The sequence below is a fragment of the Saccoglossus kowalevskii genome, chromosome 5 (genome assembly GCF_978046115.1).
Source record: "Saccoglossus kowalevskii chromosome 5, keSacKowa6.1, whole genome shotgun sequence".
Classification (NCBI taxonomy): domain Eukaryota; kingdom Metazoa; phylum Hemichordata; class Enteropneusta; family Harrimaniidae; genus Saccoglossus; species Saccoglossus kowalevskii.
This window is the reverse complement of record NC_140645.1, coordinates 42694760-42722722: the sequence shown is the minus strand read 5'-3', so window position 1 is coordinate 42722722 and position 27963 is coordinate 42694760. Positions and strand designations below refer to the sequence as shown.

Here is a 27963-nt window from a genome sequence, read left to right as displayed (position 1 = left end):
ATGTTTCTATTTAATTTAATAATCATCTCATTTTATCAATTGATAGCACACATTCCACAATTTAAAGGCTTGTATGTAGGGTATTGAAAACGTAAAAGGTTGATTTCACCTTCCCTAATTTACTAATTGTGCCCTTGGAACGCATACAATTAGCTTACTCATGGAAAAACTTGTCGGTTATTCATGCCACATATGAAGATAACATGTTCGCAAAATATAATTGTTTACAATATGTAGCTGTATACATGTATGGGCGTCTCTAAGAAAAATAGTTATTTAATCAAAAGATATAAACTTATAGTTAATCGCTTTCCGTGCACATTGCGCAACACATTACAAAGTTTTAGACGCTCGCACGTCAATTTCTGATGTTTGTTAGTTTGATGAAATAACTACGAATATAATATTGAATAAATAATAAATCAAATTATCTGACCTATGTTATCAGATATAATCGTTCAAATAACTCAATGTGTGAACGTTTCTTAAATTTCCAGTTGATTCAGTTGTTTTCTGACATTGGTGGCGCACTGGGTTTATGGATTGGTATATCTGCAATCACATTATTTGAAATAGTAGAACTTCTTGTAGACATCTTTAGAATTTTGTCGACACGTCGCGTCAGTGTAAGATGGTGAGCGATTACAATTTCTTGATGTATTCATAAATATATGTCAGTGTGAATTGAACAGTACTACTGCAGTAAATGGTTTTATTTAAAACGGAAAAATTAGAAGTGTAAATAAATGTCATATCAATGCTTTTTAAACCCCAATAATAATTTATATTTATTTTCTTTTAATAGAGCTTGGCGACAGCAGGTACATGCGATACACATTCATAATTGTACTTGTAATTGTCTGAGGAATAACGCATTATCGATTGATTGACCCGGTTGGAATGCGAGGGTTAGGTGGAAGTCGGGATGACAGTCTTGAAAGAAGTCTCTATAAACATTTAAAGTGTAAATTTAATATGATTCGAAGCGAGTCTTGTATTTATCGATCCCAAGCTGTACACAAATAAAAGTGTTAATTTTGTTTTCCTCATGTGGGTACCAAACATTCAATGAATCTAGCAACATTTGAATCAGAACAAGGTTATTACTGTTTATTGTCGTATGTTTTCCAGTTTGGACGTAAACACATGTTGTTGCGCATATTCTAGTGTCAATTGTGAAATGTAGAGTAACCAAACATGGAATCAGTGCCAGGGCAACTTTGTGCACATAACTTTAATTTAGGGAATACTTTTTTTAAAGCTTTACCCAAGGTGCCTACATATCAGCCATGAAGTTTATAAAACAGAATCGTTGTATTGGAGATACATCCCTAGTATTATTACATATGTACTGCAGTTTATTTTGATTCGTCCCTGAAATCAAAATCGGTATTTCCACAACCCATATGCAAATGAGGTCTGAGAGCAAACAAAGTAGTCCCTTCAGGAGTACAGTTTTTTGAAATAAACAATATTTAGAAGTACGATATTTTCCCCTTGGGGTACATGAATATACTTGCCGAGTGAAATGAAATTTGAACAACAGTAGTGGTACTTTTAGACAGTCACTTATTTTGGCCCAAACTAATTTGCATATCACCCATGCAATAATGTTTTCGGTATGTTCACGGTCGATATGCAAATGAACATGGTATTTTCATTGGCTACCGAACTATTTTTATTTTGTAAACACATTTTCGTCTGCTATTTTTATCCAGTTCAAATCGTCCAACCACATTTTTGGCATTTTAGGTGTACATCACATGGAATACTACGATTGGGAGAACTTAATGTATATTGACCACCTGGAAACTGAGTTTTATCAACCTTGAAGGGCTCTCAGAAGATCCACCAGCAGTAAAATTAGCGATTACTATGCAGCCGCAACCATCAGCATCGAGATACCAGGTTTCTGCTGGTGACGTTGCGGCGTTACTCAGTTCCAAATAAAAATTATCAACGCCAAAAGAGCAACATTTTAACCGGTAATCAAGACTCAGTCAATCCACGACCAGCAAGCAACATCACACACGAAGTTGTAGCGTGCAGCTAAGCGACAACCGCTGTCCACAAAAGTCATCCCGTCTGTGGAGTACCGCAGTTGCACGGCATGTTTGCCAATGCACAGTTCTGTGGCCGAACTTTTAACTTCAACATAAACTATGTATCATAGTCGTCCAGTTCAAGTTCTGGTTCTGTCGTGGCCCCAACTAAACGTCAACGAGTTATTTATTCGGACAGTGACTCAGATTAGACGTCTGATTATTTTAATTTCAAACAAACAGTGACTCGCGTTCTCCCGGCGCGTTCTACACTGACACGCGCTGCTAGGGCGTAACACTTATATTGGAACATATTATGGGCAATGGGGTTCCCCGACCTAAATTCCATCCCGGTTTGCACGTTCTTTCTTTAATACGAAATAATCAAGTATGGAACATATGTAATAATAACAGAACCCCACACCTTCCCCGTGGCTTTCGTTGCGTATGGAAGTTATTTTCACGAGTGATGCGGTGTATTCTGCGGCCGTACTTTCACGAGCGAAGCGAATACACCGCATCTCGGTTCGTTCTCGGGTCCTGTCATATTCCTTAATAAATGGTGACCATTCAGTCATTGTTATTTAGATCATGAAACCAGCGACACACACGCTGAAATAGTGTGTGTGGAAAATGTATTGTTTTTGATACCTAGTCAGCTCTCAGATGGTTTTGAACGTTGTACTACTGCTATTAGTGACAGAATAAATCCTCATAAAATCAAGGTTGACAGCTTTCCTTTCAGTCACTGAGCTGACGCTATGTACAAAACAGGTGACTTCTATTAAATGCCACAATCACGAATATAAATGTAAATTTATGATTCAAGTGTGTAATACAAACCCCTATTGTCTATAAATAATAAAACTAAATAAACATCAGTCACTATGGTAACCTTGTCATTGCTTTCACATCATGAAATTATTTAGTTTGCAATTTATTTAACACGTATGTTGAATTCAGTGTCGTGTAAGATTACTGTTTTATATTATGAGCATTCAGGAGAGTTAATACAGCTAAAATTGTTCCAATAGGCTAATATAAAATGAATATATTGAAATCAAACCTTGAATAAAAAAAACACTTTTGACAGATGTCAATTGCACTTCGAGTTATAATGACATGCCTTTCAATTCAAGCATTATATATGTCAATACATGGCTTTATTGACATAATTGTAAATATCTACCACTTAACATTATATTCAGTTTTTTATCTGATGTTTGCCATGATGTCACAAGTTGAATCAGAAATCTGATGTTTGCCATGATGTCACAAGTTGAATCAGAAATCTGATGTTTGCTATGATGTCACAAGTTGAATCAGAAATCTGATGTTTGCTATGATGTCACAAGTTGAATCAGAAATCTGATGTTTGCCATGATGTCACAAGTTGAATCAGAAATCTGATGTTTGCCATGATGTCACAAGTTGAATCAGAAATCTGATGTTTGCCATGATGTCACAAGTTGAATCAGAAATCTGATGTTTGCCATGATGTCACAAGTTGAATCAGAAATCTGATGTTTGCTATGATGTCACAAGTTGAATCAGAAATCTGATGTTTGCTATGATGTCACAAGTTGAATCAGAAATCTGATGTTTGCTATGATGTCACAAGTTGAATCAGAAATCTGATGTTTGCTATGATGTCACAAGTTGAATCAGAAATCTGATGTTTGCTATGATGTCACAAGTTGAATCAGAAATCTGATGTTTGCTATGATGTCACAAGTTGAATCAGAAATCTGATGTTTGCCATGATGTCACAAGTTGAATCAGAAATCTGATGTTTGCCATGATGTCACAAGTTGAATCAGAAATCTGATGTTTGCCATGATGTCACAAGTTGAATCAGAAATCTGATGTTTGCCATGATGTCACAAGTTGAATCAGAAATCTGATGTTTGCCATGATGTCACAAGTTGAATCAGAAATCTGATGTTTGCTATGATGTCACAAGTTGAATCAGAAATCTGATGTTTGCCATGATGTCACAAGTTGAATCAGAAATCTGATGTTTGCCATGATGTCACAAGTTGAATCAGAAATCTGATGTTTGCTATGATGTCACAAGTTGAATCAGAAATCTGATGTTTGCTATGATGTCACAAGTTGAATCAGAAATCTGATGTTTGCCATGATGTCACAAGTTGAATCAGAAATCTGATGTTTGCCATGATGTCACAAGTTGAATCAGAAATCTGATGTTTGCCATGATGTCACAAGTTGAATCAGAAATCTGATGTTTGCTATGATGTCACAAGTTGAATCAGAAATCTGATGTTTGCTATGATGTCACAAGTTGAATCAGAAATCTGATGTTTGCTATGATGTCACAAGTTGAATCAGAAATCTGATGTTTGCTATGATGTCACAAGTTGAATCAGAAATCTGATGTTTGCTATGATGTCACAAGTTGAATCAGAAATCTGATGTTTGCCATGATGTCACAAGTTGAATCAGAAATCTGATGTTTGCCATGATGTCACAAGTTGAATCAGAAATCTGATGTTTGCCATGATGTCACAAGTTGAATCAGAAATCTGATGTTTGCTATGATGTCACAAGTTGAATCAGAAATCTGATGTTTGCTATGATGTCACAAGTTGAATCAGAAATCTGATGTTTGCCATGATGTCACAAGTTGAATCAGAAATCTGATGTTTGCCATGATGTCACAAGTTGAATCAGAAATCTGATGTTTGCCATGATGTCACAAGTTGAATCAGAAATCTGATGTTTGCTATGATGTCACAAGTTGAATCAGAAATCTGATGTTTGCTATGATGTCACAAGTTGAATCAGAAATCTGATGTTTGCTATGATGTCACAAGTTGAATCAGAAATCTGATGTTTGCTATGATGTCACAAGTTGAATCAGAAATCTGATGTTTGCCATGATGTCACAAGTTGAATCAGAAATCTGATGTTTGCCATGATGTCACAAGTTGAATCAGAAATCTGATGTTTGCCATGATGTCACAAGTTGAATCAGAAATCTGATGTTTGCCATGATGTCACAAGTTGAATCAGAAATCTGATGTTTGCTATGATGTCACAAGTTGAATCAGAAATCTGATGTTTGCCATGATGTCACAAGTTGAATCAGAAATCTGATGTTTGCCATGATGTCACAAGTTGAATCAGAAATCTGATGTTTGCCATGATGTCACAAGTTGAATCAGAAATCTGATGTTTGCTATGATGTCACAAGTTGAATCAGAAATCTGATGTTTGCTATGATGTCACAAGTTGAATCAGAAATCTGATGTTTGCCATGATGTCACAAGTTGAATCAGAAATCTGATGTTTGCCATGATGTCACAAGTTGAATCAGAAATCTGATGTTTGCCATGATGTCACAAGTTGAATCAGAAATCTGATGTTTGCTATGATGTCACAAGTTGAATCAGAAATCTGATGTTTGCTATGATGTCACAAGTTGAATCAGAAATCTGATGTTTGCTATGATGTCACAAGTTGAATCAGAAATCTGATGTTTGCTATGATGTCACAAGTTGAATCAGAAATCTGATGTTTGCCATGATGTCACAAGTTGAATCAGAAATCTGATGTTTGCCATGATGTCACAAGTTGAATCAGAAATCTGATGTTTGCCATGATGTCACAAGTTGAATCAGAAATCTGATGTTTGCTATGATGTCACAAGTTGAATCAGAAATCTGATGTTTGCTATGATGTCACAAGTTGAATCAGAAATCTGATGTTTGCCATGATGTCACAAGTTGAATCAGAAATCTGATGTTTGCCATGATGTCACAAGTTGAATCAGAAATCTGATGTTTGCCATGATGTCACAAGTTGAATCAGAAATCTGATGTTTGCTATGATGTCACAAGTTGAATCAGAAATCTGATGTTTGCTATGATGTCACAAGTTGAATCAGAAATCTGATGTTTGCTATGATGTCACAAGTTGAATCAGAAATCTGATGTTTGCTATGATGTCACAAGTTGAATCAGAAATCTGATGTTTGCTATGATGTCACAAGTTGAATCAGAAATCTGATGTTTGCTATGATGTCACAAGTTGAATCAGAAATCTGATGTTTGCTATGATGTCACAAGTTGAATCAGAAATCTGATGTTTGCCATGATGTCACAAGTTGAATCAGAAATCTGATGTTTGCTATGATGTCACAAGTTGAATCAGAAATCTGATGTTTGCCATGATGTCACAAGTTGAATCAGAAATCTGATGTTTGCTATGATGTCACAAGTTGAATCAGAAATCTGATGTTTGCCATGATGTCACAAGTTGAATCAGAAATCTGATGTTTGCCATGATGTCACAAGTTGAATCAGAAATCTGATGTTTGCCATGATGTCACAAGTTGAATCAGAAATCTGATGTTTGCCATGATGTCACAAGTTGAATCAGAAATCTGATGTTTGCCATGATGTCACAAGTTGAATCAGAAATCTGATGTTTGCCATGATGTCACAAGTTGAATCAGAAATCTGATGTTTGCCATGATGTCACAAGTTGAATCAGAAATCTGATGTTTGCCATGATGTCACAAGTTGAATCAGAAATCTGATGTTTGCCATGATGTCACAAGTTGAATCAGAAATCTGATGTTTGCCATGATGTCACAAGTTGAATCAGAAATCTGATGTTTGCCATGATGTCACAAGTTGAATCAGAAATCTGATGTTTTGGTTTTTATCATTTTCATGTAAAAATACTGCACTTTACCATATGCATAAATGGACAACATATATAATTACTGTGTGTCATGTTAAATTCCAGAGTTAACCCTCGCCCTATATATCGAAAATTGTAAAATTGACTATAAAACTATGTTATAATAATATCACTTCAAAAAAAAAACTGTACAGCACGGAGTAATTCAAGATATATATGTACACCCGTGGTGCACCAAGGGCAACAAACAAAAACACTCAATCAGTCCAGAGTGCATTATGCAATGAACCTACTGCCCCCAAAGAATAGTTAAAATAATTAAAAGCTATTGTTTTTGATGAACACGTGATTGTCTGTACATGTCTTATCTGAAGTACCTGTTTGAGGATTTTTCACACTCGGAAATATGTTTTTGTTATATGTACATACACCAATTGTAGTGTTATTGTGACTGAGAACACATGGGTAATGGTTGTCATCTAGTTACCGCATTACACATCGCCAGTACTGTGTTTGTGCCATGGACCCACAGGGGCCTGGCGATCTATTCGTGTCAAAACATCGACGTCTTTTGGGCGGAAACATATATATAATAGAGAAATTAAGACACGACTACATGAGTAAAGTTGACTCTACAGTACTGTTTCGTAAGGTGCATGGAGTATCTCACTCATCAGGAGTTAAGACTTTATTAAATAAACCACCGAAACAGACTACGTTATAAGTGCTACAGATTTGCATAACAATAGAGTGGGTTCACGATATTAAAACTAGTTGTTGCATAGCAACGATTTGGCTCTGTCTCTACAGGAAGAAAAAAGCCCATTTCCTTTATTTAAACTACAGTAATGTGGTTGGAAAATTGTAATATATTTCTCTCTAATGCATAAGTTGCAACGTTTGCTTGATGTATTATATGGTGCAGCACGTGATAACACTTTCCATTTGATGTCATAATCGATGTTATTGTCTTTTAATGACCAAGCATATTTACTGAGCTCTGTTGTGTTTCTTAATGATTGGTTGCGTAGCGATGCTGTGTGGTTTCCAACAGGGAAACAAACTCAGGAAAATTTTCAGCCGTAACACCATCAAATTGAGATACAGTTGTACGAATAACGTGAAGTAAATAATCTGCAATCAAAACAAACAACAGCGGCCAACACCAATACACCCAGTACCGAGATTAACAGATTATGTAACTGCCGTCCCTTAGACGACAATTATTTACAATCGGCCTTGGTTTACCAAGCTAATATCAGACGGCAAGACAACAACAAGTGTGAAACTTATGTGGGACTAACAGGAAATGAATTTAAAACCCGACACAGAAACCAAGGGCGCTAGCAGCCACAAGCGGTTCTGCAGCAGCAACATCGACAAAACAATTCAGATGACCATCAGCAACGCCAGCAACTACAAGCCGCTCCACGCTGTCAAGGTCAACAAGAACAAGCGGATCCGCAGCAGCAACGTCAACAACAAAATGCAGAAGACCATCAGCAACGCCAGCAACCACAAGTGGCTCCACGCCATCAACATCGTCAAGAAAATCAAGCTGCCCAACAGCAACACACACAACCCAATCCACATTCCCAGCAGCAGCGCCAGCAAACACCAGGAGCTCCGCAGCAGCAACATCAACAACTACAGCCAGCTCCACAGCAGCAACGTCAGCAACCCAATTCACCAGTTCAGCAGCAACGCTAGCAACCACAAACGCGTCTCCAACAGCAACGTCAGCAACCGTGAAACATGAAATATTTCTTTAAAGTCTTCTATGGAATCAAAGAAGGGACTGATAAGAAAGCTATAGAAAGCATTGTGTATGTGATTCATACTTCATCAGACACTTCTATGGACCTAAAACAGTTAACTGTACCTCAATCTGATTAAAACCTGATGTAGTGTACGGCTTTAATCATTTTGGCTATAAACTTATTTTATTTTTATTTTTTATTACTTTTGTTATTAATGCCCTTTTATTTTATTATTTTACTTTGATTTTGATTTTGTGATTTTTTTTAATTCCGCCCTACCTACATCTGACCCGATGCCTATGTAACGAGATTTCAACGAGACCCACTGTCGACGACTTTAGTCAACGAATCATAAACCTCCTTCTATAGCGCACATGATGACGTCACCGGGCGGAGTCGGGTAGCAAACACACTCAAATAAAATGGCGGATTATACCGACGTTAGCGACCGAGAATAACACGGCTTTTCGGAAAGTTTATCATTGTCAAATGCAACGAAAGTCATTTTTATGTTAATATTGTGGCTCGAATGGTTCGACTTTAGATCGTTATTTTGCATAGTTATTCTGGGAGTGACGATTTTGTTTCCACCGTTTCGACTGAACACCAGTGTCTTTTTCCAGTCGCCTGCCCTGGAGACGGGTGATGTTTTGTTGACGATCGGGCCAACATCGTCTACGGTATTGAAGCCGTAGCTGTAAATATTTATCAAGTTGTATCAACATTTTGTACATTATACAATAACTCTTTATTAAAGTAATTGAGCTGATTTGGACTGGAATACAATATTTTTTATTGGAACACATCGCAATTGATCAGGAAATATTTTTTTGCTCCAATTGTCTGCGTCGATACCGTGGGCCGGTGACCGTTTTACAATTTAAAATCAGTTTGCATTGCTTACTATAGCTGTTTACAGTGTTCTAATCATTACGATTTACTTATTTTTTGCTTCCATTCTAGATAATTATGCTCAGTGATGTAAAATTGAAGCGATGACTGAATGAACGAACCTTGGCTGGCGAAGATGTACCTGGAAGTGCACACATTTGTTGGAAGTGAAAAAAATATTCAATGTAATGACAAAAATTGTAAAATGCTGTGGAATTTCTTTTGCAAATAAAAATATACTAGAAATTTTCTATTAATGGTTTGTTTATTCAAGTGGGCAAAATATAAAGAAAGATTGCCCGTAGAGTGTCACTACACTGAAAAGTAAGCAACCGACAGCCTGTATAAAAGGGGGCCTGTGATTGGCTGTTACTTACGCGAGATTTGAACGGGACTTACATAGACATCGGATCAGATATAGTTAGGGCGGAATAAAAAAAAACACAAAATCAAAATAAAATAATAAAATAAAAGGGCATTAATAACAAAAGTAAACACAATTGGAACTATTTTAGGAAAATTAGATTCGCTTAAAATGTGCTACTGTAGGGTAGTATTGTTCTTAATTTTCTCATTTCTGATATCAATACAAGAAATTATCAGAAAAAATCTAAAATGAACAAATAAAATATTTTTGTGAAAACAAACCATTACAGTAGCACATTTTAAGCGAATCCAATTATCCCAAAATAGTTCCAATTGTGTTAGTAATAAAAAATAAAATTAAAATAAGTTTATAGCCAAAATAATTAAAGCCCGTACACTACATCAGATTTTAATCAGATTGGCAGATAACCCACCAAGAGGACGAAACTATTGGCTCCTGTGCGTGTTCTAAACTTGGTTGTGCATTTCTGTAGGGGAGTACGTAAATTGCAATATTTGCCAAGACAATAATATGTTATAGAGTAATGCGGAGCTCATTATCCTGAATGTGACACAGGGCATTCTGCACTGTCCATGTATTGTTAAACTTAGGCAATATGTTCATAACGCGCGAATATTCATATTCCGTTTTAAGTCTTGACCTAATACTTTGTTTGACAATTTCGAGAGGGTCACTAGACCCTTTGTTTTGCCGCTTGTTACGACGGCTGGAGTGAATCGCAACTTCAGCCATGCACGCTAAGAAGCAAAAAGTGCTTTGTGCCTGGCTAGAATGAAACTGTTTTGAGCGACGGGGTGGTAATATTATGAACCACCAACCAGGAATCCGAAAGTCTTGTTGAACCAGACGAGATGCGATGTTCGTAAAAAAGTAAAGTAGGTTATCATTAGACGAGCAATCAAAAAAGATATGTTGAAGAGTATCTACCTCATCACAGAAAGGACACTTATCAGAACTGTTCAGACAGGCTTTGAACAGAAATCTTCCAGTTGGGAACGCACCATGAGAGATACGCCACTGCAGGTCCCCATATTTTCTAATAACTGGTACTATATAACAATCATGGAAAATGGGCTTGACATTTTCAGGTAGACTCAGTATGTCACGCCAAAGAGTATCTAGTTTTTGTGGACGATGACTGACGTAGAGAATCTGAATCATATATTTATAAATTGCATTCCTTTCAAATTTATAAAGTGGTAAGTTAAGGTCATCAGAAAAGTGGAGTTTTGAAAGGTGTGAAAGAGAATGGTTGCACTCTTTTTTTACTTTTGAAATAGGTGTTTATTGTGTCTTTCCATTTAGTGGGAATGGAATCATGAACAACCTTTATACTGAGCTGAAGAATACGATGGGAGTGGATTTTAATTCTATCTGCCAGATCAGCAGCACCCAACCAGATATATTTTGTTTCCTGGACAAGGTCCCTGACTTATGATTACTCCTGTATCCACAAAGTGTCTAAGTTCAAACGGTTCATTTCTTATGGGGTGTAGAATGAGTGGATTGTGAAACAGTGGTTCGTTGTGAATATCAATAACGTTACTATCATTCAAATTACGCATTTTATCAACAGACTTCCAACACTGAAGGAGTTCACAATAAAAGGATGGCAGATTTCAATCCCATTTGATGTTAAGAGGAGAGTCAGTGTTGTTGCGCCAGCTACCAGCCCAAAGCCCTTCAGATTTTGCAGATTTATTTTTGAGTTTGATGCTCGCTCATACACTTGTAACCAGTGAGCAAGTGAACTAAAGTCCTGTTTACGAGTTATGAAAAATTCAACATCATCAGCATAAGCAGTAAGTTTACAATGCTGTTTATTGCTGTGTGGTATGACTAACCCTTCGATGTTTTTATCATTTCTGATTTTCTGGAGTAGTAGTTCAATGGCTATAACGTTGAGGGCAGTGGAAATTGAACAGCCTTGTCGAATACCCCTAGCCACTGTGATGGGTGCAGTGAGGGCGCAATTAACGCGAATCAGAGACTGGGCGTGTGCATAAATGAGACGAACGTATGAAATGAAGCGGTCACCAAAACCAAAGGCATAAAGTGTGTTAAAGAGATAGCTATGGTTTATTCTATCAAATGCCTTTTCTTGGTCTAGGGCAACAATGGCCAGAGGAGAGTTAGTAACGTTGGCATAGTCAATGCTGTCACGCAGGAGACTAATGTTATCATTAATGTGCCTGTTGGAAACGCTACAAATTTGGTCTGGGTGAACAATGGTGCCAATGATCCCGCGCAGTCGCAGTGCAAGCGTTTTCGTGAAGATTTTATATTAACTGCATATTAGACTCACTGGTCGCCAGTGTTTTAGGTTGGTGACATCACCTTGTTTAGGAAGGAGAGTAACAACTGCTCTAGTACAAGATAGAGGGAGCGCATTTTCGTTGATGGCAGCAGTAAAAACTTCACACAGATCTCTCCCAATAATATGCCAAAACGTTTGGTAAAACTCGTTTGGTATCCCATCAATGCCAGGCGTACGCCCGTGTGAAAGTATTTTGACGGTAGTGCTCATGTGATCAGTTCGTCAAGGTCGTCACGGTCGATTTCACTAAGCTTTGGTAGGTCTTCAAAAATGTTATTTTGAGCCTCGATGTCGATGTTATCGGGAGTGTACAGGTTATTGTAAAAATCATGTATGAGTTTGCGAATTTCAGTTTGATTTTCAGTGAGTGTGTTATCTTGGCGCCTGAGCTGAAAAATCGCCTTTTCATTGCCATTCTTTTTCTCTAGCTGGAAAAAGAAGGAGTGACACACATCACTTTCGTTCAGAAACTGATGTCGCGCACGAGTAGTAAGACCAGTGTTTTCATGTTTAACGAGGCGTGCAAGAAGTTCCTTCTTTTCGGTGTAGGTGTTGGAGAGCGGTGCATTTCGGGTAGTAGTGCGTTCAATGGCTTGGATTTCCATTTCCAAAACGTGTTTTTTCTGTTTTGTGTTTATCTTTTTTAAATGTGCAATATTGCTGGGTTAATAATTTGATTTTGTTTTTCCTGATGTCCCACCACGCCTGGATATTCGCATGATTGTTTTGGAGCGATTAACACTTAACACGCCCAAAACTCAGTGATAACAGCCACGTATTCATCATCTCCCAAAATCCCGGTGTTCATACACCACACAGGACTCTTATGTTTACCACCGTCTATAGCGATGATTATGCTGCTGACAAGAGAATGATCAGAAAACGCTAGCGCACCATTACTGGTATTGGTATTTTTAATTTTACCGCGCAAGCACTTGCTGATGTAAATTCTATCTAAACGCACCAGCGTACCACCACGACCCCAAGTAAAATTCAACGTGTTACCATGGTGCTGACGCCATGCATCACACAGTTTGAGGCGATGTAGGACGCATTTGAGCAGCTTGGCAGTGCGCATGTCAGGTTCTCTACCTTTATTTCGATCTATTTCAGGTTCAGTAGTGCAGTTAAAATGACAGGGTCGTTGTTTAAATTACTAATAAAATGTTCAAGCTTAGAAAAACATTCCATGCGCTCAGCGCCGTTGATGGGTGCATACATATTTATAATGTGAAATGAGATATTATTTATTTGAATATGGGCGTGCACAACGTACCCAGACATGATTTCATACTGTGATAAAATATTTACGTTTGCTGCTGGGGAAAACAAGATAGCTACACCTGCGCGATTAACGGTGCCATGAGAAAAAATACCAAGGCCACGCCACACAAGTTTCCATATGTTTTCATCTGATACAATAGAATGCGTTTCCTGTAACATATACAAATTGCATGGGTGGTCACGCTTAAGATATATTCAAATACACTATATCGTTTGAGAGCATCCCGACAGCCATTAACATTGTATGTTGCGCATGTTATTGAGCTTGCTATCATGAGAGTGGGTTTTTTTTTTTTTAAATCGGCCATAAAATTACCAGTTCTGATTTGTTGTTATATTTTTTTAATGAGTCTGTGAATGCGCGCATTGTCTGAAGTGTTCAACTGTTGGGAGTTTCGGTTGTCTATTAGGTGTCTAGCAAGTATCTTAAGATTGGGGCAAAATTCAAAGCACTTGTCTATAAATCTACGAGAATGCAGCGTGGACACCAAAAACTCTTTAATATTTTCATTTGATATAGCTGTTTCTACGGAAGCGTATTAGTGCCATACTCTTAACAAAATAATACAAAAACCTCGTTATAACGAGTTTATTTTTCTCGTTATAACGAGTTTGTTCTCGTTATAACGAGTTCATTTCTCGTTATAATGAGATTTTTCTCGCTGTAACGAGTTTATTTTTCTCGTTATAACGAGTTTTTTTCTCGTTATAATGAGATTTTTCTCGTTATAAATGAGTTTATTTTTCTCGTTATAACGAGTTTATTTTTCTCGTTATAACGAGTTTTTTCTCGTTATAACGAGTTTATTTTTCTCGTTATAACGAGTTTATTTTTCTTGTTATAACGAGTTATTTTATAGTTGTCCCAGCTGGTGTCATATGCTGTGCAATGGCGGATAGAGATGAACTGATTACATTTTACTTCCGCCTTGGTCTCAACTACAACGAAATATTGGTCAACCTAGCTCACAGGCACAATGTAATTTTAAGTATCCGGTCTCTCAAAAGATGGTTGCGGAAGCTAGGACTCTTCGGGAGAAAAAAATTCACCAATATCGACGACGTGGTCAGTTTTATTCAGAGACAAATTCAGGGATCTAACCAATTGCCAGGCTACCGATGGATACATTTAAAGTGTATACAAAGTGGACTTGTTGTGACCCAGGAAACAGTGAGACTCCTGCTGAAGTTGTTGGATCCTGTCGGTGTTCTTCTTAGAAGACGATATTATAGTAAAGGTCCGGATTTTTTGTGGCATCTAGATGGGTATGATAAACTCAAGCCATATAGAATATGTATCAGTGGGTGCATTGATGGATTTTCCAGATCAATCATATGGCTTGAAGCATATATAACGAACAATGACTCTAAAGTCATTGCAAGCTACTATGTAGAAGGTGTAAAGGCTAGACAAGGGTGCCCACGAATAATACGCGCAGACAGGGGCACTGAAAATGGCTATATTGAACAAATGCAAATATTTCTGCGGAGAAACCACACTGATTCATTCGCTGGATCTAAAAGCTTCTTATATGGACGGAGTACTTCAAATCAAAGAATAGAGTGTTGGTGGAGTACGATGAGGAAGCAGAATTCCAAGTTTTGGATAAATCTGTTTGCAAATATTAGAGATGATGGTTTGTTTTCTGGAAGTTTTCTTGATGTAAATCTCATCCAGTTCTGCTTTATGAATTTGATACAGGTAATGCTCATTGAAACGTTTCCCATGCACACTGTCGTATCGTCACCCATATGGTCCTGATATGTATGTAATGTCTCGTGATTTATCACTACCATTGTTGTGTGAAATGATATTTCATTGATTCTTTCGCAACGCTTCGTCTATCCCTGGCAGGTTTCAGGTTTCGACGATTTGACGTTTCAATCGTTCTGAAATGACTAAATCTTACAGATGTATTAGACTCGTTTGCACGAAATTGCATGACAAACCTGTAGACACTGATTTGTAATTCAGGTATATTATCTATTACATTTAACGTAACCCGTATTGTAGTTTAATCATGATCCATTTCGTAAAACTACACGAATTACCTCACCACAGAGCAATCCATTACTAATCCCACCTCGTCACATCTCGTTCTGATGGGTGTGTGGAATTTATACACTCCCTCAATCGCTAATAGGTATCCGCCTAGTTTAGATTCTAAATTAAATTTGGATGTAGACATTACATGCCATGAAGAAGTACTTATATGCGTTTATTTTCGTTTATTCAGTTATCACATAATAGTGTGTGGTACGTCTTTGTAAATTCCAGTCGCATCGAATCGTGACAAAATGTGCCGAAGTGGCCATTGCCTGTCGATCATTTGTCTGACGTCCAATAAAATAAAATACTTTTATACTTTCACATTGACACTTCTTTTCATTTCTTTTAAGGCGGAATTGGACGAAGTTGCCAGAATTTGGAACAGCCACAGGATTCGATCTTCTAGAAATCAAACAGCACCAAGCGGCCGCCCATTAATGATGTATTCAGTTCCAGAGTTGTATGAAACTAGTCATCAGATACGTGATGTCGATGTAGAGGAAATTTGCGTATGTGAAGGGGAATGCACTCCCAAATCGGAATATCCATGTGACGAGACTATATTTGAGCTTAGCTGCATAATTATGGAAGAAAACGGTTGGTTTAAACCCTCAGATCCGCTTGCCGCAGCACAACTTTACACATCGCTGAGAGGTGCATTCAATGCCGTTTTGTGAAACGTTGATACAGTAGCGCAGACTACTAAGATCATAGGCTCTTGTGTACGAAGTAAACATTGGGACCCTGAAATATATGCGACTGCTATGATATGAATAAAATATGAATGGATGCTTTGAGGCTAATTATCATTTGGTGCAAAGGCAATGTAACCATGGTTAATGATCTGAATCCTGTACCACAAAGTGGACTTTAGCACATATCTATGCTAATTAAATAATTTGCATACCAATTAGCAGTTTTCCAGAATGTGCTGTATCGACAAATATCATTATTGGATTTTGATGAATTTCACATTTCTGTAACCTACAAACACTTTAACTGTATTACTTAACTACTTGTATGAACTCCTTTTGTCGTCACAAAGCACATTTTAAGCACATTTCATATAGATGCATGTAATATCAGGATTGAAGATTTGAGCATCATTTTCAAAAACCTGTTTTTTTCCGCAAGATAAAGCTTTTGGCGTGTGTTTCTATATCAGGTTTCCTGAGCACTGCAAAGTATTTCCTAATAGTGCCCCTACATATCGGAGCACTTCAATTTGTAAGCTTTATTTGCCTTTTTCTTTGTATCAAATACAATCAGACCAGAGGCAAAGTTATTTGTGTCTTTACTGGCCAATATACATTTGCACTAGTGAAAACAGTGCAACCAGTTTTTTAAAATTCGTTTAAATGTATTTGAATGCATTTCAGTTCGTAGATATTAATACAATAAAGATAAAACCATAGATTAAGGACTGTCATGTAATTTCTGACCATTGGTGAATATGCTAGATAACGAAGTACTCAATTGAGATTCAATGTTGGATTTCTGTAGTGAAGGGATCATCATGGGCAATAAACAACTCTCAATAAACGTAGTGCCATTCACAAACATTACTTATTAATTCATGGTATAATCTTCAACAACACAAGTAATTATCTCACACTGACTTTTGCTTGCGTTATTCAGTGCACGAATCTATGTCGTTTTCATTCATTGGATTCACTAAATATACATGACACGAACAGAGGTGAACTAAAAACAAGATTCCAAACTTTGATTTAATGATAACACTCATAATAACAACATGAACAGAAGAATGTTTATAAAACGTGATATAAATATATATTTGTCTATACTACACAGGCATATAACTTACTTTGAAACAACCCTAACAATGGTATAATATAATATCAACAATGTCGAATAAGAAAGCGATCAGAAATCCGCCGGCTTTCTCGGAGGGAGGATTGTTGCTATTAATATGTGCATAGACGTATATTAGCATACATTTTCTACGTCATCGCCATGGTAGTCACAATTACACCAAGCACAACATGTTTCATCGGTGCATAAACCAGAAAGTTATATGGTAAAATCTTGGTAAAGACGCTAATTATGGAATAATATATGCAAATATGCAAATAAGCACCAACAATATATGTTGTCGACACCGCACCCATGATAGCACCAAGTGAAGATCGACAGAGAAATGAAAAAAATGACTTAGTCAACAAGCATTAAAATATGCAAACATATGCAAATATGCAAAATATCACACACACTACATGCTGACAGCACTGGACCCATAAGTTCAATAACCACACTAAGTTTGAAGTAACAAATATTACTCTATACGGACTTGGATCCATAATATCCCCTGCAGCACCTACATGCTGTGGGATAATAATGTAACTAATTTTTTCCTTGAAAACACATGATAGTATAGTAGGTTGGCTAACTCGCTCTGAAGTTGAATCAAGGCTTGCTTTTATGCATAGCCAATTGCAGTTACACTACAACTGTATAGACCAAAACAATATACTGTCATCTATATCAATATATCATCAAAGAAAACTTTGAATGTGTAGTAGCAAAGTGGTCAAAGGTCACCTAAGGTCAATTTGTGGAAAAAATGTTATGCCAAATAGTCCCCAATCCTCCAAACTCTTTACTATGCACGCAAGTGTTGCAGATGCGTAGATATGTAAAAGGTCAAAGGTCATCAAATTACCATCACAACATTTTTGAGAAATGTTTTGCCAAATAGTTGTCCCCAAACCTGCAAGTAATTGTTTGAAGATTAGATTTGAAGATATGTAAAAACAGGTCAAATGTCATCCAAGGTCACCCCAAATTTAGGAAAAAACATCTGGTCCTACTATAGCCGCCCACCATGTAAACATAATGTTTGTTAGTGTTGTGGATGCCAAGATATATAAAAGTAGGCCATATTGTGGAGGTTTCTTCAAAAGAGGCAGCCACAAAATTTACCCGAACAAGCCATACAGTTAAAATAAAAAACTTCAAAAAAATACCTAATTAGTACTAAATTGCACAAAACTTTTTTCAACTCTTTAAATGAATGTATAGCTTCTTCAGGCTAAGTTGGTAAACATTGACCAAAGCATTTTAAAGATAGCATTAGACAAAGGCAAGTGTGACGCACAGATAGGGTAACTGCAAAAGCTCTCGTGTTTTGTGCTTCGCACACACAGGAGCCAAATACATACTAGTATACACTGATTATGTTCCTTAAAAGCGCATTATTTTGCTAAAATAACTCAGAACATTAGAAAATATGTTTTTTTTAAACATAACCAAATGTGGCAGACGTTACGCAAATTAAGCAGATGCACTTTTGATTTGAATTTGAAACAAAATAATTTGTTGACAAATTCAGATTCAATTCATGCCAACTGACATACACATAATCTATGTATTCTATCACTAGTGTTATCTTACAATACTACATAAACACTGTCAACAGTACACATCCAATAATAAAAGAAAGGTAAATGTGGTTATTTACTAACTGTATGTAATAAATGATGAACTAAGGACATAAAGACTGTTTACAGATCTTTGATATCATTCCTGGTTCTCAAGATATATATTTAGTAGGCTTAATTTAGAGTATGCTATAAGGAGGTCGGACATCATCTCATATAATGCCAAAATTGAAATAAATGTTAATAACCATAGCTAATAATAAATCAAATTGATGGGAATTGTGTGTTGAGTAATAACTACAGTATTTCTGCCTATACAATTGTTGCAATGCCAACATTAATCACACAGAGACCCAATAAGCAACATTTTATTTCTGTGATTATGGTCATTATGACACATACTTTTTGGCATATAAATGTTAAAGATAAAACAACTGACCTTTACATGTGAAAACCTACTTAACATAATGACCACTATTTTGACCCATAATTCTTAGTGTTGCCATGGCAACAATACTATAAGCAGAAATACAATTGAAATTGCTCATACGATATCACACATACAATTTCAGACAATTTCATATATTATTTCTTAAGATCGGAATGACGTCTTTAGGCATCACATATGTCAGAGAGTATTTCTCTTCGAACTAAAAATGGCCAATCACCATACTCTAAATTAAGACTACTAAACTACGCAATATCTTGAGAACCAAGGGCAAAGATCCATAAATGGTTTTAATTTCCGTATTTTATACTGTATTAATGCATCCTGAGAACACTATGTTATATGGGATGGACAACAATCTAAACAAAGTCCATCACCCAAACATTTGCATCCAACACTGACTTAAATTCCGATCTGAACTGCAAAAAGTTGTCATATACTCTTGGTAGTTCAAGAACACATCCACACGTGTGTCCAACTGGTCTGTGTGCAAGCCCTGTTAAACTAGTAAATTGCACAGATATTTCATCCTTAATTAGTAAATCTGCACCTGTACAAAATCGCAGGAACTTCTTCAGCATGGATTCATCAAGTCCACTTAGAAATCTTTGCAGATGGTTGGCAACTTCATTTTCTGTACAAGATAAGTTGTCTGGAAATTTCAAAATCTTCAAAACCTTTCGTGCTGTAGGTTTCAGTTTACCATATATTTCTGACAACTCAGCATATGATAATGGCATACATTTGAACATTTGTTGCCAGCAATCAATAACATACATAGGTTCCTGTATCATTTCTTTGTGTGCTATCTCATCTACAATAGTAGCTATATTATGGCATGTAGGTAATGATTTGCATTGATGGCTATCAAGTATATCAGTCAATTCATCTTCATCTACACTGGTGAAATCATTAACCGCTTGCTGAATCACTTGGGCCTCTGACTCTGGTAAGAATAAAGCGTATGCTTCAGCTATGCTGATATGAACACAACCATAAAAGCAATGCTCAAGAAATGGTGGTGCCAGATTAACTGGGAAATATCCCTCTTGTTTCCATCCAAATTCTATTATTCTAGCAACTGACATCCACTGTTCCTTGCCATAGTCATGTCTAATGCATGGAACCTTATATGTAGAACCCATAGTGCATTGTTCGTAAAAAGAATCTCAGAATTCAGACAGACAGTCTCTTGTAACACCACCCGTGTCCTCGCCAGCTTCAGTAACACCATTTGGTAACACCATTTCAATAGTAATTATGTCAGTTCCAACTCGTAGTGAATCATCATTAAATGCATTTATCATTTCTTTCAAAACATTTCCACGGTGCGCACGAATAGTTCTTATAGTTACTGCTGGGATAGTGGCATTATGGTCAGTGGTTGAAGGACTCAAAGGGCCAAATTCAATTTCACTATCATCTTCATCAGGAATTCTATCATATACATGTAAATCTAATCCTGTTGCATTAATACCATCACTGGTTGACGGCTCTTGCTCATCATTCATCACATGACCACTGGTTGACGGGCCAAGATCACCGATAATCATATCACCACTGGGTGACGACACTGGATCACCTCTCACCACATCATCACCACTTGGTAGTACTGTATCTGCCATACCATTTACATCATCACTTACGAGTACACTGACATCATGCGAACAAACAGCTATACTATTGGATTGCATACAAGATATGCACTGCTTCACTTCAACTGCATTGACGTCATTTGAACCAAGAGATTCCCCAACGTTGCAAACTTGTGCTTTATTTTGTGTACGTGGTTTACGGGTACTGGCTAAATAAAAACGCAGTGAAGTCAGTTTTGTCTCAATGAACATCTGTCCTACAGTGATGTTCTCATCCACAATATTTTCCGTGAAGTCACAGATGTCAAACACAAAATCACTTTCTGGTCCCTTCGTTGATTGTCCATGTGGGAAAAACAGACTTAGTCCTTCTTTGAGCAAGTCAGTTTTGTTGGCTTTTTTATGAACTTTTAGTTTCCTTGTACCACCACCCTGCTTGGTCCGTACATGCTTACAGTAGCTCACATCTTTCATAATCCAACCAATTTCAACTTGCCTGTAATTTTTCTTGGCATTTAGGTTGCCAACCAATTTACTAGCGGTTGTTTGACGGGTTGGACAAGATAAACTGTCGTTATCATCAGAAGAATCACTTTTTTCAGATGATGTAGCTGATTTCAGTTTCATTTTTTTTCTCAGCTTCTGAAAGAGAAGTTGTTTGCGTTTGGCTTCAGGAGCGCTTCGTCTGCAAAACTGGAATATAGCCAGTCTATCACCATACTGTTTAATATACATGGCTAGTTTTTCATCATCCATGAATCTGATAACACTACTATCAATCTGAAATAAAATAAATATGATACAAAAATCAAGTCAACTGAGCCATACAGAAAAACAAGTTATTCTCTCACTTGAATAATAATTATTTATTTAGTGCAATAAACAAATGAACAATCAAAGAAAGCTTAGAAAGAACTCTCATGTACTGAGAGTATTGGAGACAAGAGACAATGTAACAGACCATCTATGTACCAAGTTTCATTGAAATGTGATTAGAATAAAAAAATTATAAATTGTTATGCTAATTATGGAAATAGTAGATTTTAACCCCAAACTAATCAGGCTTGCACATTGACCTAGAGCATTTATGTACCAATTGAATAATTAGTACTGTGAAAGCTTAAAATTGATTTAATTATGCAAATTAGCTAATTAATATGCACAGATTTTCACCTAAAACTAATCAAGTCTGCGCATTAGCTCAGAGCATCTATGTACTAAGTTTCATTAAAATCCAATGACTGGTTCTTTAGATATCAGTGAAACAGTCATGAAACAGTTAAAAATTTGCTAATTATAATGCAAGTTAGGTAATTAATATGCATAGATTATTACCAAAACCTAATCGAATCTGCGCATTGCAAAGATTCCTTTCTGTGCTTCGCACACGGGAGTCAAAAATATGATAAAACAAGTCTTACTAAATTACATAATCCCTATCCCCCTCATGACAATTTCTGTGCAATACCTACAACACAACCAGTATAGTACTTCTGTGCAATGTTTCAACTGAATCCATCAAAAAAATACTGGTAGCGAGGAATCAGCACGCACATGGAAAAATGTAAAATCTCAAAATGTAACCTAATAAACATGATCATTATCCAATGTTTGAATCACCCAGTTCATCTTCGAGAAACAGTTCCGGACATGTTTAACCATAATAAATAAGCAAATTTGATGACTAAAACTTTGAGCAAATGACAACGAAAATCTTTCTGCATCTGTACATCATCATACACTATATTTAGGTCAAGTTTGAATGAGATCGGTCAAAGCATGTTCAAGAAATGGCTCCGAGTGCACAAACGGACACAAAGATGGAACTCGTCTATCCGAAATTCATTTCAATTGTGTAAGAAACTTTGTGTGTAACTTACTAATAACACTAAATCTCCCAGATTGTGCACCAATTTTGAGTGTAATTAGTGTATTAAAAACAGTGTCTGCTAGGGTACATTTTTTTAGGACCATAGCATAATTTTGAAATTAATATCTGAAAACATGCTAATTATTACTGGTGCCCGAGAGGCAGTGCAAGTAGGGCATTCAGTGCCGTCTGTGTGTATCTATGTATGTGTGCATGTATGTATGTATGTGTGTACGTATGTGTGTTTGTTCACACCAAAAACAAGACCACCTATGGTGCTTACACTTGGCATGTACATTCACCCAGCCGAAAATAGAACGTGATATATTTTGGGGGTCAACAGGTCAAAGATCCAGGTCACAAGAACCATAAAAAATAACAGTTCGGGCTATAACATCTCAGCCTCAGGTGCTTAAACTTGGCATGTACATTTACCCTGACGGAAACGGGACATGTTATATTGGGAGGGGGGGGGGGGCAAAAGGTCAAAGTTCATGGTCATAAAGCCCCAAAATACAGTTTAAGCTATAATGCCACATGTCACAGGATAAAAAAAACACAATATTTTGGGATGTTACTTTACAGCCACAAGGACTACGGTGCTTATACAATTGCTTGTCAACCTGATGAAAACTGGTCGTGGCATAATATGGGGTTCTGGCTATATCGTCACAGGACCTAAACACAAAAGGTCAAGGTCAATCATATTTCTCTGAACTTGCAGTATTAAAGTCTGGTGGTCGTTACGCTGTGTCATGTTTGATATGGGTATCATAGCGACATATACAACACATGTAAAATAGATTATTTGTTTACTCGAAATTGGATAACGCACGATAACCTCCGGCCTTTAAATCAGTTCATTCAGATGTGTATTCATCATAATTATACGTTCTGTAATGAAATATATATCTGTCCTCAATTATGTATATCCACCCTGAAATAAGCTAGACCTGACATGTAGGGGTCAACGGGTCAAAGTCATGTTGTTCAGTACAGATAGTTGGTAATAAATTTGCTTCTGTATAATTATTACACTCTATTGGGCATTCCACTGTGTTGAATTTTTGGTGTTTAAGTTGCTTGATCATAAGTTGTAGTCACTATGTGTTTTTATTATAATATTATACATTATGCTGATCGTGAAAAATGATTATTTGATGGGAATATGTACTCGTAACTATCTGGCCATTTGAACATTGTCTAATGTCTGCTATAAACTTCCACTTCTACTACTGTCTACTGGGAGTGTCTGCTAGCTTCAGCTCATCCACGACACAAGCCAAACACTGGTCCTACCATCTGGGTTAAAAGACCCTAAGTGTCGCGTGTTGTCCGGCCCCCATACAGCAAAACTGCCTCGGGGTCAAATTTGCTTGCTAATTAACGGAGCATAAACATAACACACATCTGTTAAATAATCAATTCACTTTCCCCAGACTTACCTTTTCTCTGGCTAGCGCTGTTATTATTGTTTCATCTATTCCGCGTTCTCGTAAAAACTGGTTGAACTTATCATCATCTGCCATTGTAGACCAGAAAACTTACATAAAACATAAAAGCATGCCAATGAACCGGAAGTACATTCATATTTAAAATAAACGCTGAGGGCGCAATAAACTCGTTATAACGAGAAAAAACTTGTTATAATGAGAAAAAACTCGTTATAACGAGAAAAATAAACTCGTTATAACGAGAAAAAACTCGTTATAACGAGAAATTAACTTGTTATAACGAGAAAAAACTCATTATAACGAGAAAAATAAACTTGTTATAACGAGAAAAAACTCGTTATAACGAGAAATAAACTCGTTATAACGAGATTTTTTTTATTATTTTGCTAAGAGTATGGCACTAATACGCTTCCGAATGTTTCATTACTGTCAGTACACGTTGAAATCTCGGATATCGTAGACCCTTCATTGTCGCTACATTCACTAACAGGTTCCTCCATTTCAATATTTATTTGATCTGGTGGATTTGGTGTGTTAAAAAGGTCTTGAGACTGATCGGTTAGCCCACTTAAGTCAAGCGGGATAGCAGAAAGCTATGAGTAGCGCGGGGATGTAGTAGTGAAATTGAGTGAGGGTGATGGTGGAAATGAAGACAACACAGTGTCATCGGGTTGTGGCATAGGGTTGCACACTGTCACATTGTCATAAACATGTGGGAGGGGTTTGGAAGGCGAACAGGGTGGGGGAGGCGAAGGTGATGCAATAAGCGGGGAAGGAGGGGTTTGTACCCTCTCTTCATCAATTGAAATATTTTCTTCAATAGTTCTATTTCATTTTCATTCCATCGTTGCGCTTTTTGAGGATCGGTTCAGTCTTATTTTCATTATTTATGTTGTCACCATTTTGTGTTTCTCTGTTCACTGGCGATTTTGAACGCGTGCGCTTTTTTGTCGTGTTCTTGGTTGAGCCAGTAGCCATATCAGTTTCAATGTTTTCTGGTAGATGGGTCACAATGTTTTGTATAGCAGTATCAGCTGGTGTTGTAACATTTTTATCGGTTATGTCATCGTTTTCATTGTATCAGTGGTATTTAAGTAACCTTTTACCCGTTGCATGTCTGTTGTTGAGTTATTTTGATTACCATTGTTTTCACTGTGAGTCATTTGCATATCCATTGATTGTGATTTTGGACATTTTTCCGAGTATGCCCCTTCATCTTACAAGAAAAGCAAGTCAGTTCATCGGATAAAACATAAATGTTGTATGTTTGACCTTGGAATGTAATAGGCAATTAACCATTCAGATCTTTTAAATGAACATAAACCTGGCGGCGAAAAGACTTAACGTGTTTTAGTGTTGGATTTTTACAACCGAGTGGGGTCGCTCACACCGCGCTCATAACACGCCCATAGTTTGCCAAGGCGTCAGTAATACATTTATCTGGCACAAAAGGGGGTACATTTGATAACACATTTTTTGTTGAGGGACGGACCAGAGGTTCGACTGACACATGTAAATCTTCAACATCAATGCCAGCGGCAGAGACCATGTCAACCCATGAGACATTAGATAGAAAAGCACGGATCTAGGAGCCGTACCTACACACGAATTGGTGACGTCACAAAATACATGACCTTCAATCGGGGTCGTTTCCTCGGTATATACGAATTGGTATATACAGATTACAATAAAGATACTTAAGACATTGCACATAAGGTAAAACAAATCATGTGACAATATAATGATAATAACGGTAATAAATCCTAGCTTAACAGTTGAACAGAACGATCATATAGTCAGTCGGGTGACGCCGAGGGTCACGCACTTGTTGCAAAATGGCCGTGTGGTTGAAACTGGGTCATGGCGTGACGGGCGAGGAAGACATCATTAAACACTCTCAAAATCACAATAAAACGGGGAAGTGGTTGCATATTACGGCGTAGCCAACATGGGAAATAAAAAAACGCTCAATACAAACGACATGGGTTCGAATCACACTAGATACACACTCACCAGAACCGAACTGAAGCAATCAGAAACGAGCAATCGTTTTGGCTTTTCCGTTCAACTCATCGGAACACTGGAGTAGTTAGAAAAATGAACACCACTTAACGACCAACGTCGTGGCGTGGTACCCAAGCGTGCCATCAAAATAAAACAAAATTATCTTGAAAAGACAGTGGGTTCGAGTCTCGCTCAGAGCTACCGTAAAAACGTAAATCAAATAAACTGAAATCTCTCAAACCGTAAACAAGTAAGCAAAGAACGTCGCGAAAAAATAATAAACCTCACAAAACTCCACCATACAAAACTGAATGAATAAATAATAAAATAACTTACGTCTTAAACTGGACGACGAGCAATTTGTTCAACAGTTTCCAGTCACAAGAGATAAACAAGACCCAATTCAAGGTAAATTTTGTTAAAGCGTCCAAGGCGTTCCCTATATTACGAAAACAATTCAGGCAACAGACGAATATCTTCAGTGGTGTTGTGGAATTTATACTGTGTCTGCGGAATTGTTGATTGAGGGTTCGAAGTCAGCAGTTAACATTTTGTTAGAAAGTTTCACAATTAAATCAAATATCCAATGATACCAGTATATTTATTTCATTATTTTAACAACTTGCGATGGTGGAAGTTGGTCAAACACGACTTCTTACACCTAAATAAGTATCAAATATTTATCCACACATTTATTCTCTCAATTTAACAACCTTGTAGAGGTGGAAATTAATTAAACAACAGGTATTTACTCACAAATATAATGGTCAATATTTGTCCATACATTTATTCTCTCAATTTAACAACTTGTAATGGTGTAAAATTATTAAATGAGAGTTGTCTACACCAAAATAAGTCTCAAATATTTGTCCACACATTTATTCTCTCAATTTAACAATTTGTAATTGTGGGAATTAATCAAACGCGAGTTGTTTACACCAAAATAAGACTCAAATATTAGTCCATACATTTATTCTCTCAATTTAACAATTTGTAATGGTGTAAAATAATTAAACGAGAGCTGTCTACACCAAAATAAGTTTCAAATGCTTGTCCATACATTTATTCTCTCAATTTAACAACTTGTAATGGTGTAAAATAATTAAACGAGAGCTGTCTACACCAAAATAAGTCTAAAATATTTGTCCGCACACTTATTCTCTCAATTTAACAACTTGTAATTGTGGGAATTAATCAAACAAGAGCTGTCTACACCAAAATAAGTCTAAAATATTTGTCCGCACACTTATTCTTTCAATTTAACAACTTGTAATGGTGTAAAATAATTAAACGAGAGCTGTCTACACCAAAATAAGTCTAAAATATTTGTCCGCACATTTATTCTCTCAATTTAACAACTTGTAATGGTGTAAAATAATTAAACGCGAGTTGTTTACACCAAAATAAGACTCAAATATTAGTCCATACATTTATTCTCTCAATTTAACAACTTGTAATGGTGTAAAATAATTAAACGAGAGCTGTCTACACCACAATAAGTCTAAAATATTTGTTCGCACACTTATTCTCTCAATTTAACAACTTGTAATTGTGGGAATTAATCAAACAAGAGCTGTCTACACCAAAATAAGTCTAAAATATTTGTCCGCACACTTATTCTCTCAATTTAACAACTTGTAATTGTGGGAATTAATCAAACGAGAGCTGTCTACACCAAAATAAGTCTAAAATATTTGTCCACACATTTATTCTCTCAATTTAACAACTTGTATTTGTGGAAATTAATCAAACACGAGTTGTTTACACCAAAATAAGACTCAAATATTA

General features: G+C 36.7%; 1 protein-coding gene, 1 long non-coding RNA gene and 1 pseudogene across 3 annotated transcripts in view; 1 reads left to right on the top strand and 2 right to left on the bottom strand.

The window, feature by feature from the left end:
* The window catches only part of LOC146746152 (uncharacterized), an 81084-nt gene extending 54446 nt beyond the window's left edge, over positions 1–26638 (bottom strand). For both annotated transcript variants that reach the window (XR_014929593.1, XR_014929592.1), the window contains exon 1: positions 26512–26638. This is a non-coding gene — a long non-coding RNA (uncharacterized LOC146746152). The remainder of the gene's footprint in view (positions 1–26511) is intronic.
* LOC146746154 (uncharacterized) lies at positions 14243–16080 on the top strand. Its single transcript, XM_085499464.1, has 2 exons — positions 14243–15055; positions 15754–16080. Exons 1-2 carry the CDS (start codon positions 14243–14245, stop codon positions 16078–16080), a joined length of 1140 nt encoding a protein of 379 aa, XP_085355590.1.
* LOC146746153 (uncharacterized) lies at positions 19612–24246 on the bottom strand (annotated as a pseudogene).
* Positions 26639–27963: the final 1325 nt, after the last annotated feature.

Bases quoted from the DNA above. Each gene is read 5' to 3' on its own strand.
- LOC146746154 (XM_085499464.1), top strand. From the start codon at position 14,243: ATGGCGGATAGAGATGAACTGATTACATTTTACTTCCGCCTTGGTCTC. The intron at 15,056-15,753 runs GTAATGCTCATT...ATTTCTTTTAAG, and splicing joins GCTTTATGAATTTGATACAG to GCGGAATTGGACGAAGTTGC.